Source organism: Oryx dammah, unplaced genomic scaffold (assembly GCF_014754425.2).
Source record: "Oryx dammah isolate SB20612 unplaced genomic scaffold, SCBI_Odam_1.1 HiC_scaffold_9, whole genome shotgun sequence".
Classification (NCBI taxonomy): Eukaryota; Metazoa; Chordata; class Mammalia; order Artiodactyla; family Bovidae; genus Oryx; species Oryx dammah.
Genome location: NW_024070193.1, coordinates 45,468,870 through 45,481,345, shown reverse-complemented (window position 1 = coordinate 45,481,345; position 12,476 = coordinate 45,468,870). Strand labels below are relative to the sequence as shown.

At 54.0% G+C, this 12,476-nt stretch overlaps 1 protein-coding gene and 1 long non-coding RNA gene across 6 annotated transcripts in view; one reads left to right on the top strand and one right to left on the bottom strand.

Annotated features, from left to right (window-relative positions):
* The window catches only part of LOC120867772, a 40,458-nt gene that overhangs the window by 6,167 nt on the left and 21,815 nt on the right, over positions 1 to 12,476 (top strand). The window contains exons 2-5 of one of the 3 annotated variants that reach the window (XR_005721990.1): positions 4,376 to 4,561; positions 5,688 to 5,773; positions 8,659 to 8,749; positions 9,589 to 9,747. This is a non-coding gene — a long non-coding RNA (uncharacterized LOC120867772). The remainder of the gene's footprint in view (positions 1 to 4,375; positions 4,562 to 5,687; positions 5,774 to 8,658; positions 8,750 to 9,588; positions 9,748 to 12,476) is intronic. The other 2 variants (XR_005721991.1, XR_005721992.1) reach the window with 2 other exon arrangements.
* CCDC13 (coiled-coil domain containing 13) overlaps positions 1 to 12,476 on the bottom strand; it is a 36,484-nt gene that overhangs the window by 3,431 nt on the left and 20,577 nt on the right. For all 3 annotated transcript variants that reach the window (XM_040246091.1, XM_040246090.1, XM_040246092.1), the window contains 7 exons: positions 11,822 to 11,998; positions 10,735 to 10,941; positions 8,992 to 9,131; positions 8,425 to 8,508; positions 6,109 to 6,231; positions 2,199 to 2,353; positions 171 to 285 (listed from right to left, as the gene is read on the bottom strand). In XM_040246091.1, the coding sequence (XP_040102025.1) occupies positions 171 to 285; positions 2,199 to 2,353; positions 6,109 to 6,231; positions 8,425 to 8,508; positions 8,992 to 9,131; positions 10,735 to 10,941; positions 11,822 to 11,998 (1,001 nt within the window). The remainder of the gene's footprint in view (positions 1 to 170; positions 286 to 2,198; positions 2,354 to 6,108; positions 6,232 to 8,424; positions 8,509 to 8,991; positions 9,132 to 10,734; positions 10,942 to 11,821; positions 11,999 to 12,476) is intronic.

Below are 12,476 nucleotides of genomic sequence, written 5' to 3'. Positions count from 1 at the left end.
TCTTTCTGCCTCCTGATGGCCAGCCACTGAATTGCAGGCTTAGAACCCAGGACCCTGCAGGACCAGCCTTCTGGGCAAATAGAAGTCTCGGGGGAGCGATGTGATCCCTCTGCCTGTCAGAGCACCTCCACCCATGCAACATCACGCTTTGCAGAAGGGGCAGGGAGCACCTGGTGGCCAGCTCCTCCATCTGGGATTCCATGGGCACATTGGAGAGCTGGGCGGAAGATGGGTCCTTCCTCTCACTTTCACTCGGGTGGTGCCTGGTGTTAGAGGCAGGCAGACCTGTGGGGCAGCAGTGGCCACTTTTTGTGATCAGGCCATGGCTCTGTGTTAGCACTTCCCCCCGCCCAACCCCCAACTGTCCACTTCCTGCTTTTCCACTTTTTGAAACATTATACCTCCTTCAGGGTATAGGCTGCCTCCCTCCAGGCCCTGCTTTGTACTGAGGTGGCTCCTCTTGTTAATGTTTCCATATTTGCATTTTACAAGTTTCTGGAAGTCAGCTGGGCCTGAGGTCTGGCCTGCAGGTTGGGTCTGAGTCTAGCGGTCTTCGGACCTGATGCTCTCTTACTGTTGGGCCCCTCACCTCCAGCTCTATCCATACATATAGGGGATCCAGGGTGGCTGAGTCCAGGGGACAAAGAGTGCTCAGAAAAAGAAATCAGAGCCCACCTGGTGGGGAACTCCAGTACTATCACAGCATCAGAAAGCCTCTGTGCTGAATAAGACCTCAGGGGCGGCACGTGCAGGGTAAATCACCTGACATCAGCAGCCCCGGCTTTTACCTCCTGCTGTGTGGCCCCAGGTAAACCGTCAACCTCTCTGAGCTGGTTTCCTCACCTGTTTCAAGGCCTGTGTGATGGAACCACCTCCTCGGCACTTCATGACTTCCCTACCTCACTTCGTATTCCCCTCCCCATGCTCCAGTCTCACTGCCTCCAAGCCTCCAGCCATGTACCCACCTCAGGGCCTTTGTACTTGTTCTTCCCACTGGTATCTATGCCACATCCCCACCCCCTTCTGCTGTCATTGCTCAGATGTCAGCTCATCAGTTAGGGTGACTGCTCCACAGAAATCAGCTGCTCTCCATACCTCCTGTCCCCTTCCTCTGCTCTGAGCCACAGCACCTGCCTCTGTCTGACCCACCATCCTTTGCTGCTTTGTTTATGGTTCTCTTCCCCACTGGCATGGAACTGCCACAAGGGACCACATTTCACAATCAGGCTTCCTATTGTATAGGTGAGGGGTTGTGCTGTGCCCCTCACAGGGGTGGTGCATTTCCCAAGTCACAAGCAGCATGCACAGAAGCCACATGGTCACTTTCTCTCCAGGCAGTTGCCCCTTCCTTGTCCAGGTAGTGCCAAAGTAGTTTTTCTTACTGTGGCTTAGCCCTCCCTAGTCGGGAGCTCGGCTGCATGGCAGGAGGTAAGTCCAAGGTCTGGAGACACTACATCCCTAAGGGACCTGTTCTGAGAGCTCAGCAGAGCTAAGCCCTGTAGTCCTTCCCAGCCCATACTCTCAGCAGCTCCTGGAAGGCCCCTGGAGTATTGGCTCTGCTGGTGGGAAAAGGGCTTTACTCCTCCTCGGTGCCCTACTTCTGGCACGTCCTACAGTGTTCTGATCTCACCTGCCCTGGGAGAAAAGATCTAAGTGTCCTTGGCTGGGGCAGGGGTACTGGGGTGTTGAGAGGCAGGGAAGTGGGGACAACAGTCCACGCCAGAACCCGGAGGGGCTGGGATAGAGATATCAGAGAGAGGCAGACCCATCATCTCACACTGAAGATTCTCCCTCCCCAGAAATGGCTTCTGGCTCTGGCATCTCGCACCCCCACCTCCCCACAAGAGGCTGCCACTTGTAGTCCAGAGACTGTACCTTAAGAACCACTGTGTTAGAGCCATAGAACTGAACTTTTAGTTTAGGACACCTAAACTGTCCTCTGCAGTGGGTGTGGTCATGTGACTAGGATCTGGCCAGTGGGATGAAAGCAGAAGTGACTTGCGGAACCTTAGGGTCCTGCCCTTGGAAGTGAAGGGGCTCAGGACAGAGTGCAGAGCCAGTCAGCCCCTCCACCAGGGTGGAGCTCAGCCTGCCTCTGCTGCTGCATGTGCTCTCCCCCTGGCCCCGCAGTCAGAACCAGGAGCCCCAGAGCACCATCAGCCCATATGGCCCTGGGCCGGCCCCACCCCCAGCCCTACCTGTTTTGCTCCTGGGGGCTGCTCTCTGAGAGGCTGACATCCTGCCTGGCTCCAAGCGCATCTTCTCCAGGTGCTGCTCCAGCACCACGGCGCGGTGCCGCTCTTCCTGCAGCCTCCTCTCTGACTCCAGAAGCTTGCTGTTCCTCTCCTCCACCCTGGTGATGAGAGAACAGGGGCCTCCATACTCCCTGGCACCCACCTGCTCAGACTCTCAGAGAGCTGGGCACATCTTACACTGGTGGGCATGGGCTCCGTTCTTCCTTATTTTTATTGCAGTAACATAGATATGTGCATTTAAAAACCATATAGTTCTAAGCCTTAAAATGAAAAAAAAAAAAAATGCAGTCTCTTCCCACCCCTCCTCACTCCCAATTCCTGCTCTCCAGAAGCAACCACTTATACCACTTTTAGCTGTTCCTTTCACTACTGCCATATTTCTACAGATGCTTATGCTGCTATTTTTTAAGGCTTAAATATAATCTTTTGAGTATATCTTATGCAACACGAGATTTAATTTTATTTTAGTACTTTCTCCTCACCAAACAGAATCACCTCGCCACCTCCCAATGTAGTTATATGGCCACCACTGGGGGCTGAATGAATGTTAGGTAGCATATTTGTTTTCTATTGCTGCTGTAACAAAGTACCACAGACTTAGCTTAAAACAATGCAGATTTATCACCCCGTGGTTCTGTAAGTCAGAAGTTTAGCAGGTCCTATTGGTTTCTCTGCTCCTGGTTTTATAAGCCAAAATCAAGGTGTTGGCTGACCTGGGCTCTTACCTGGAGTTTCTAGGTGAGAATCTGCTTCTAGGCTTGTCCACATTGTTGGAAGGCTTCAGTTCCAGTTGAAGGACTGAAATCCCTGTTTCCTGTTGGTTTGTTGGCTGGGTGACTTTCAACTTTTAGAAACTACTGGGCCCTCTCCACCTGCAAAGCCAGCTGGGTACCCTTTTCATGCTGTCTCTGACTTTCTGTAGCACCTCTCTGACTGACCCCAGATGGAGAAATTTCTCTGCTTTTAAGGGTTCAAGTGATTAGATTGGATAATCCGGGATAATCTTCCTGTTTCAGGGTCCATGATGATTATTACATCTGCAAAGTCTCTTTTACCATATAACATAAAGTATTCACAGGCACAAAAGTGGGGGTGAAGGACACAGGGAACAAAATCCTGTCTACCCCAGGGGGTTACATTAGGACACTCGAGGCAGTATAATCATGATTACTTTTTTTTTTTTTGGCCATGTCACACAGCATGTGGATCTTAGTTCCCCAGCCACAGATTGAACCGGAGCCCTGTGCAGTGGAAGCGCTCCAAGTCCTGACCACTAGACTACCAAAGAATTCTGGACATTTTCTTTCTTATCTGCTTCTTTTGCTTAGATTTATTGATTGCTTTCTGTTCGTTATTATGATTACTTATTATTTTCTAGATACTTGTCATTAATTTATGGGCCTTCAAGTCCTTGTTATTTGGTTATTTCACCGAAGGATCTGATTATTTTCTCACTGAATTTGAGGCTGTGGTCCTTCTTATGGTGAGTTATGGCATTTCAGACTTCTGTGATACCAAAGGTTCAGCTAGAAGGCCAGGACTCTTTGAGGTTTCACCCAAGCAAAGGATCACATACACACATAGACGCATGCAAATCAGAGTAGGAACTTGGAAGTATAAGAATAGTGTTGGAGGAAGTGTTCTTCCCACCTTCCCAGCATTCTTCTTCCCTTCCTTCAAGAAGGAGCAGAATGGTAACAATTTTGAACAGAATACAACTACCAACACAGAACTGTATGCCAACACAGTATACAGCTACTAACACAACCTGTTAGTGTTGCCTTAGCTCTTTGAAACTAACAATGTTAGTTTCAATGTTCCTTGTTATTTTGAATGTTCCTTGAAACTGTATTTGCTAAAGCAAATGACTAAAACAACCTAAAGGTGCATCAACAGGGGAAAGACCAAAGGTAACATATTCACACCATGGGATATGGTAGAATATGATGGAGTTGTGCTGCTCAACACAATGGCTGCAGCCTCGTGTCCACATGTAGCCATTCAAATAAAAAGTCATGAAAATAAAATGTAAAATTCAGTTCCCAGAAGGTCTGGGTGTCAGCTGAGAGAGAATCACACACATGTGACTCTGAGAGTGTCTCTTGAATGTCGTACCCTAGGTCTCTTGCCTGCCCCACCCTCACCCTGGCCCTGCATGGAGAGGCCCTGGAAGATGGGGCACCACATGGAGAGAGAGGCGACGTACAGGAGAAAGGAGGTGTCCCTACCAAGCTAGCTGAACGGAGCATGTGCGTGATCCCGCTGGCATCATGTGAAGCAGAATTACCTAGGCTGCCCACAGAACGGTAAGAAAGAATAAATCATGTTTGAGGCCACTAGGTCTGGGATGGTTTGTTAGGCAGCAATAGATAACCGAGTCACCTTGCTTCACACCCACACTGCCCCAGACTCAGGTGCAGCTCAAAGAAAATGGGAAAGAAAGCCATACGTGGGTATGTTTCTTCCATTGGATAGGCTGGAGGCTTGTGCTAGCCGTTACATTTCAGTGACAGAGAAAGAATTAATGTTACTTTTTCTCATTTGCTTGAGCATGTCTGAAATTCATACCCTCTCTGTGTACATACTACTGAAAAGAAAACAAAGCTGATTACCCCTCACTGCTTAGGCAGGTGCCATCCCAGCACCTCAGCTCCTTTGGTGACTTACTCCATCTTTTCCTTTGGCAATTTGCCCCTCCTCCGTTTAATTTTTTTTTCTTGGCTGCAGTGTGTGGCATGCAGGATCTTAGTTCCCTCACCAGGGATCAAACCCATGCCCCCTGCAGTGGAAACATGGAGCTTTAACCACTGGGCCACGAGGGAAGTCCCAGCCTTCCTCCATTATGTGAGCACCTGGAGGTCCTTCCAGTAAGGGTGTCTGGCCTTTGTCCAGGGTTGACATGTGAGCCACCCAGGCCAGCTAGACCTTCTCTCCCAGGACCTACTGGCACAAGAACTGAAATCCACTGGGCCAGCATCATTCTCGTGGCCTAGGAGAGACTACTCCAGGGTTCCTGCTACCAATATCCCTGGACCTCTTGGGCTCCTCTTCTGCCCTGCACCTTGGAGATGGCCAGCACTTTCCCACACTCTCCTTTCCCTTGACTTAGCCAGAATTGGTATCTATTGTCACCAAAGAGCCCTAACTGACATGTGACATGGCCTGTTCAGGGAGATACTCAGCGGTATCCTTTATATTTTTCAGTGTGGAAGTCACGTGGTTGGGCCGTGTGTTGGCCTGGGCAGCCACAGTTCTTGACAAAAGTATCACTTGAGTGAGGAACACTGGTTTATCTGAATAGAAATCTGTCAACAACCCCTTAGAGGAAACCAAACCCCCGGTCCACTACCTCAGGCCACACGCTTCCCTCTCCCAACCAGGAAAGCCTCAGCTCCCCTCTCTCAGTGACCCTTTTCCTCTTTGTTATTTCAGGCCTCAGTCTCGCCTGGAACTTCTCCCACTGCAGTCTGCAGAGACACGGAGTACAGTGCCTTGCTCATCCTAGATCTTTCTTACTGGTGAGTTGACTTGACTGATTTACCTACTTCAGAGAGTCCCTTCCTTGAGACTCCCACCTCACGGCCACATGTGTCCAGCAGACCTACTGGGGGCACAGGACAGGGCAGAACACAAGTGTGATGACGGGGCCCCAAGACTGAGGGGCACTCAGGGGGCACATGAGATGAGGCTGGGAAGGCCCGAGACCAACACTGTGGGAACCAAGCTCACCAATGAGGTGGACCCAGGCACGGACACAGCCTGGCCTCTGTCCAAGAGGGATGCCCCTGGGTCAGGCTGCCCACCACCAGCCCGCCTGGGCCCACGAAGGTGTGTCCCTGGCTCCAGGCATTACCGTTTCTGCAGGACGGTAACAAACTCCGTGAGCCGGTCGCGCTCCACCTCGGCAGCCTGCCAGAGGGCCTTGAACTCCGTCACCTGTGTCTGCCAGCCTTTTTGTTCAGGGGAGTCCAAGAACCTGGGGACCAGGGTAGGGGCAGAGGTCAGTTAAGGGTTACCTGAAGAGATGCTTATCCCTATGAGGGTGGGAGGGACTGGAAGGACATTCACGGGTCCTCAAAGGGAACCAGAGAGAAGGAAGACAGTCCAGTCCCTTCTGGCCTCTTCCGCTGGTTTCTTCTCAGGCCTCCATTCCTGGTTCTGCTGAAGTCTCTCGACCTCACTTAGCTGGCTCCAAAGCCAGACCCCACCAGGACTAGAGTTTCATCAGCACCTCTGTCCACCCAGTCCCTGTAGGGGCCTGGAATCAGTCTGGTTGCCTTGGAAGCTGACTCTTGGGGACCTGGTGATACCCTGGGAACCCGTGTGGTGTGGGACCTGGCCACCCTTCTCAGTGCCAGCTGGGCCCAGCTCCTGTCTCCCTGTCAGCCTGTCCTGGCCCTCCTGTATCTCCTGGCACGAGCCTCAGCTCAGTCCTCTTTCCTGGGCCCTGGACTCCTGCTTTGTAATTTAGTCAGTTTTCTCCAGCCCTGATCCAGCCCATCTCTGGTTCCCTTCTTACCACTGACCTTACCTGCTGGCTGGGGTTGGGACCAAAGGGGAGCTCTGCACGCCCCACCCCCAGAGCACTTGTACAGTGCCAAGCTGCTCTCTCCTTTGCCCTCACCCTTCCTAGGGAGACCCTGGTAAGGCTGACTTGCTCTTCCAGAACCACAGGACATGAGGAAGCCTGGGCTGGGGCCAGGAGCCCAGAAGCTGACTGGCTCCCCTCTCTGGGCCCCAGTCTTCCCGATGAATAGGAGTTGGTTGAGATGGGCTTTGAGGACTGCAGGCTCCTCCCTGTTCTGGTTCCTAAGTATACTCTAAGGCTTTGCCGCTCAGTGTGGTCTCTGAATCAGCGAGCTTGCTGGAAATGCGGGATCCCATTTCCTGCAGGATCCTACCTGCGGAGTCAGAACCTGCTCTAACCTGGCAGATCCTCAGCTGATTCGTGTGCACAGTGAGTTAGGAAAACCTACTGTAGTCACCTCTGTGATCTCACAGGTTGGGGGAAGGCGTTATCCCCTCTCTCCACCTGCCTCCCAGGCACCGCATCTGAGCCAGCACGCTAGCCCTGACAGACACACTCTCTGGGGTCACTCCTACTCGCTGAACATCTGTCCTGTCCCCGATGGGAGGGAACTGTGAGCTCCGTGAGGGCAGGGCTCACATGTGGTTGGCTTCAGTAAATATGTGTCTTGTGGAAGACACAAGCTTAAGAAGCAGCAGTCTGGCCAGCCCAGGGCACATTGGCTCCTGCAGCCCTCTGGAGTGCAGAGGTCATGGCCACATAAGCCTGAAAGGGACCTTGGGGTCATCTTGTCTATCCTCCTGCTCTCACTACCGTGATCGCTGCCTCAGAGCCTCTGTTCTCCCTGTGCTGTGAGGAGGGTGTGGCATGGGCCCTTGAGACCCCTCTCCCCCGTGCCCTTGTGGCCCCAGGCTGATGGAGGGGGCATCTGCAGGGCTGGCTTCAGCCCATGGTGCTTGTGCTGCCAGATGTCAGGCCAGAAGCACCACCCCTAGACACTTCCTGGGGGACAGCCCCCTGGATTTGCCGAGAGCCACACAGCAAGGTGAACGTGAGACAGAGGCCCTTGAGAGGCCTCAACCAGAACCTGAGCTGACCTGCCCAAGGAGTGGGGGCAGGAGCTGACAGCGGGAGCACGGCTCCAGTGGACAGGACACAGGACACAGTGCGGCAGGACAATGCAGCCCTTTGTCCGTGAGCTGGCAGGAAGGACAAAGGGCCCATTGGAGTGCTACGGCTTGATTCTATCAACAAAGAGCGGGCCAGAGAGCTGAGGGGATATCAGTGGCTTAAAGTGGGAACCGTGTGACGTGAAATTCTTCCCCCTAGAGACAGACTCTCAGTGGGCAAGAGGAGGCAAGGAGAGCTTCTGGGCCCTAGGCCCTGGAAGGTTCCTGGTGCGAACTCTGGTAGCAGAAGGAACACTAGGCCAGGACTCCTATTGTGAAGCCACTTGCCCTTTCACCTTAGATAAGGCCCTGGACCTCCCTGACCCTCCATGTCCCTATGGAACCTGGGAAGAGTCCCCAGACTTGGCCTGGCCTCAGTTTCCCATCCTTGTAATGGGATGGTAACACCAGCTGAGTGATCAAGGATGGGAAGTCCTGTGAAGGCATGGTGCTGAGAGGGCTGGGTTCCTACCTGGGTGAGGCCCCATGAGGACTGGGCAGGGAAGGCCATGTGAGAGAAGATTCCACCAGTGTGTGGCCCAGGCTGGTCACGGAGCTGTGCAAAGACAGAATGGGCTCATCACCATGGGCAGGCAGGCTGGGCCCAGCTGTGAGGGGAGCAGGGGCCAGCAGGGACCTGGGAGTGGAGGAGGGGGCAGTGCTGGCCCTTACAGCCACCCTGTGGATTTGCTGCCCTCCTTTCCAGAAGTCTAGCTTGCTTAAAAACAAGACAGAACCAGTGGACAGCAGAGCCTCGAAGGGTCCAACACGGGTCTGTTTGAGAATCCTAGAAGCAGGTGAGAATTGAGGCCAGCTGGGAACCAATTTTACAGACAGCTGCAGCCAAATGCTCTTGAAGTAATGGTATCTGGAACTCACTGGCCCCTTCATACAGATGCGAGGCTGACAGAAGGGAAGGCCCACGTATCAGAAAGACAACGCCACAGACATTGTAAAATTGCATCCGTGACTTCCTGCCCGTTTTTCTGAATAATGAAGATGCACTTTCCAACCCACCCCCCACCCCATTTTTTCTTACCGAGAAGATCCAAGCCTGCCAGCATGATCGCCCGCTGAGGCTGGGGGCTTGGTCAGGCCAGGGTCCTCGGGGAGCTTGGTGGAGGCCTGGCTGACCTCGGGCCCACTGGAGCCCTCATCTACTCCTTTATTCCGAAGATACTGCAGGGAACAGACATAGGTTCCATCATCAGGGCCTTGGCTCAGAGGCCTGGAGAAGGCAGGAGGGGGCCTTGGCTTGATTTCGGGGCTTTCAGGGGATATGAAAGAGGCTTCTTTTCAGGAGTGCAAAGCAAGGCCTGTTGGGTGAAGGCACTGCTTGCATGATAATAACAGCTCATAATGCCTCTCTTCAGAAAGGGAGCTTCATAGCCAGAGGAGGGTGACCGGGCCAGGAAGCTGTTCCGCATTCAGGTCCCAAGGGGAAGTGAGGGGGCAGGTCCACCTCTCTGGGTAGCCCCACCCACATGGGGGTGAACACCAGGTGTGACTTCAGGCCTTTTTCAGCTGGAGATACAAAGACCTTCCGAACACCTGAAGCCAAGAGCAAGGGCCGGCAGCCTGGCCCAGAGGCTGGGCTACTCAGGCCCCCACCTTACCCCATCCCTCCCTCTTCCAGATGGTTGGTGGGGCCAGTGGAAGGAGGAACGTTCAAGAACCCCCAACGGGAGGTCTGGCTACCATCACCAGCGGGACAGTCGGTGTTCGGGAACAGCCTGGCACGTCCCCTAAGCCCCAGCCACTCTGAGGAAACTCGCCATGTGCGCCCATTTGTCTGGTGGGTAATGCTCGGCCCCTAACTGCTCAGTGTGACCTCTGAGGTGAAGGTCAGTCCTCTTTTCTGTGCCTGGAGCCAGGACAGCAGTGAGGTGGAGATACTGTGACCTCCAGGCCTCTGCTAAGGCAAAACATCCTCAGGAGCTCATGCGTTAGACAGGCATTTACTGAGCAACTACTGTGTGCCTTGGCCAGGCACTGAGGCACCATGGTTGGTGCCCCCTCAAGGAGAATTTGGGAGAGAAAACAGGAAAATGATCACACTGTGTGACAAAAGTTTGGCTTGGGGATGCACAGGAGTTAGGAGAGTACCCAGGAGGGGCTTGTAATACAGACTAGGAGCCCCGGAGCTTCCTGGAGGAGCTCTGGACTACTAAGATGTCAAAGCTGACGGGGAGGGCAGGGAAGGCATGTGCTTTGGGTATGTGCACAGGCCCAGAGTGGGGAGAAAGCAGGGACATGGGGGAGCTCAGTGGCATCCACGTGGTCAGAGTGGTGGACGGCGGGCAGTGAAGAGAAGATGCAGGAGGGGTGGCAGCAGGAGCCAGTCATCTGGTGCCCTGCAGACTGGACGAAGGAGTGTGTTTCCCTTCTGCCATCCCGCTGCCTGGAATGTGAATAAAAGTGCTGGCACTGTGGCCACCATCTTGGGTCATGAGGAGGAAGGCCACAGCTGGGGAGGGAGAGGGTAAGCTTGCAGGAGCCTGGACCCTTGAGGGCCAGGTGAGGCTGAGGGTGATGGGGAGCCACAGACAGGTTTTACAAGGAGCAGGGAGACAATCAGATCTGTACTTCAGAGGGGAAAGGTGTGTGCAGCATGGGCCGGGGAGCCAGATGGAAGCAGGGAGCCAAAGCGGGGCCAGATAAGAGATGGTGCAGCCCAAGGGAACACAGGTAGAGAGAAGAGGAAGTGGCTGAGGCTTCTCTGAGTAATGGGTGGACCTGCCCCGACTTGGGAGCCAGCAGGCTGAGCCAGCACCCTGCTCACCTGCGCACTGAGCTGCCCAATCTCCAGCTCCAGCTGCCGCACCTTGGCCTCGCGCTCAGCCACCATGGCCCGCAATTGGGCCACCAGGCTGCTGCTCCGCTGAGCCTCGCTGTTGAGCTGCTGGTCTAGGTGGTGCTGAGACACTCGCGTCTTCTCCTCCTGCAGACTCAGGCTGCTCAGAATCTCCTGGAGCTGTTTCAGCTGGTCCTGTGGGGCCGGGTGGGAGGGTGGGCGAGGGGAGCCACGACTCTCGATAGAGAAGGACAAGAGAAGACCAGCAACCCACCCCTTCCTTGTTCCTCGGGAACCTAACAGTGGGACGCTGGTGTTCCCTTGAGAAGGAAGAATACTTTGCCTGCCCTCAGCGGTCATTCAACCAGGTTTTGCTGTCCTCAGCTTCCTTCTCCTTGAGATCAGGTTAAGAAGGACATCCAAGGGGCTTCTGGGAGCCCCATCCAAGGAGATTTTACGATCAGATAAGTCTGGTTTGAATTCAGTTGTGTGGTCTTGGATGACTTACCTAGCTGTGAAATTGGATTATGTGTTCCTAAGGGTTATCTTCCCTGGAAGAGGAAGTGGCAACCCATTCCAGTACTCTTGCCTGGGAAATCCCACGGACAAAGGAGCCTGGCAGGCTACCGTCCATGGGGTTGCGAAGAGACAGACACGACTGGTGACTCACCATCATAAACCACACCCCAAGACCCCAGAAGGGTGTGCTGTTGCTACCACAGAGACAGGGATATCCACTGGCTCCCCTCAGTCATCCTTTCCATTCCTCCATGAAAAATAACCCAGGGTGTAACCACATCTGGCCGCCCCCCCCCGCCATCCTCTTCTTCTTCCTTTGGGGTCCACAGGCTCAGTGGCTCATGGCTGGCATCAGCCTCTCACAGCAGGTCCTCTTCTGGCCCTCCGGCAACCTCTATACTGCTCCTGTGCCCAGCGCCAGGCTTTGGGGCTGGGCCCAGCAGAGCAATGAGCTCCCGGGTTATGTGGGTGGCATGTTGGGGCACATGAGGACTCTGAGGGCTGGGACTGGGTCATAGGTCTCTGGTTGGGGCGGGGGCCCCAGAGGTGACTGTACCATGAGGGCGTCAATGAGCTCATCATCATGCCGGCCCTTCTCCACAAGGGTCCCCATCTGACTCCTGAGGGTCTTCACTTCGCTCGACAGCACCTTGTTCCGGGACCTCATGCCCTCAAACTTCTTTTTCAGCTCCTCGAGCTCTCTCTGGAGGGCATCCCGCTCTGCCGCAAGTTTCTGTAATCAGAGGGGGCAGTCACAGGCTGCAGGGCTGAGTGGGACCCTAGGTCACGGCTGAGCCTTCACTGCCACTCATTGATGAGGCCAGAGCAGAGAGGGTTTGGGACCCCATGGACTGTAACCCACTAGGCTCCTCTGTCCATGAGATTCTCCAGGCAAGAATGCTAGAGTGGGTTGCCATCTCCTCCTTCAGAGGATCTTCCTGGCCCAGGGATCGAACCCACATCTCTTGCATCTCTGTACTGGCAGGTGTGTTCTTTACCACTGAGCCACCTGGGAAGCCCCACTGTGTCTTCTGAGGACCCTCTCTCCCTGCCTGGGTGGCAAAAAGAGAAAAGCTGTGCTTCAGTGGACAACACTAAGCCTAACGTTCAAGCTGAGGTGTCTCACCCCATCAAGAGCTAGTTTCAGGCCCAGCATCTCCACAACAGCCATAATGGGGCCACTCTGATATTCATGAAGTGGGCTTGGGGTG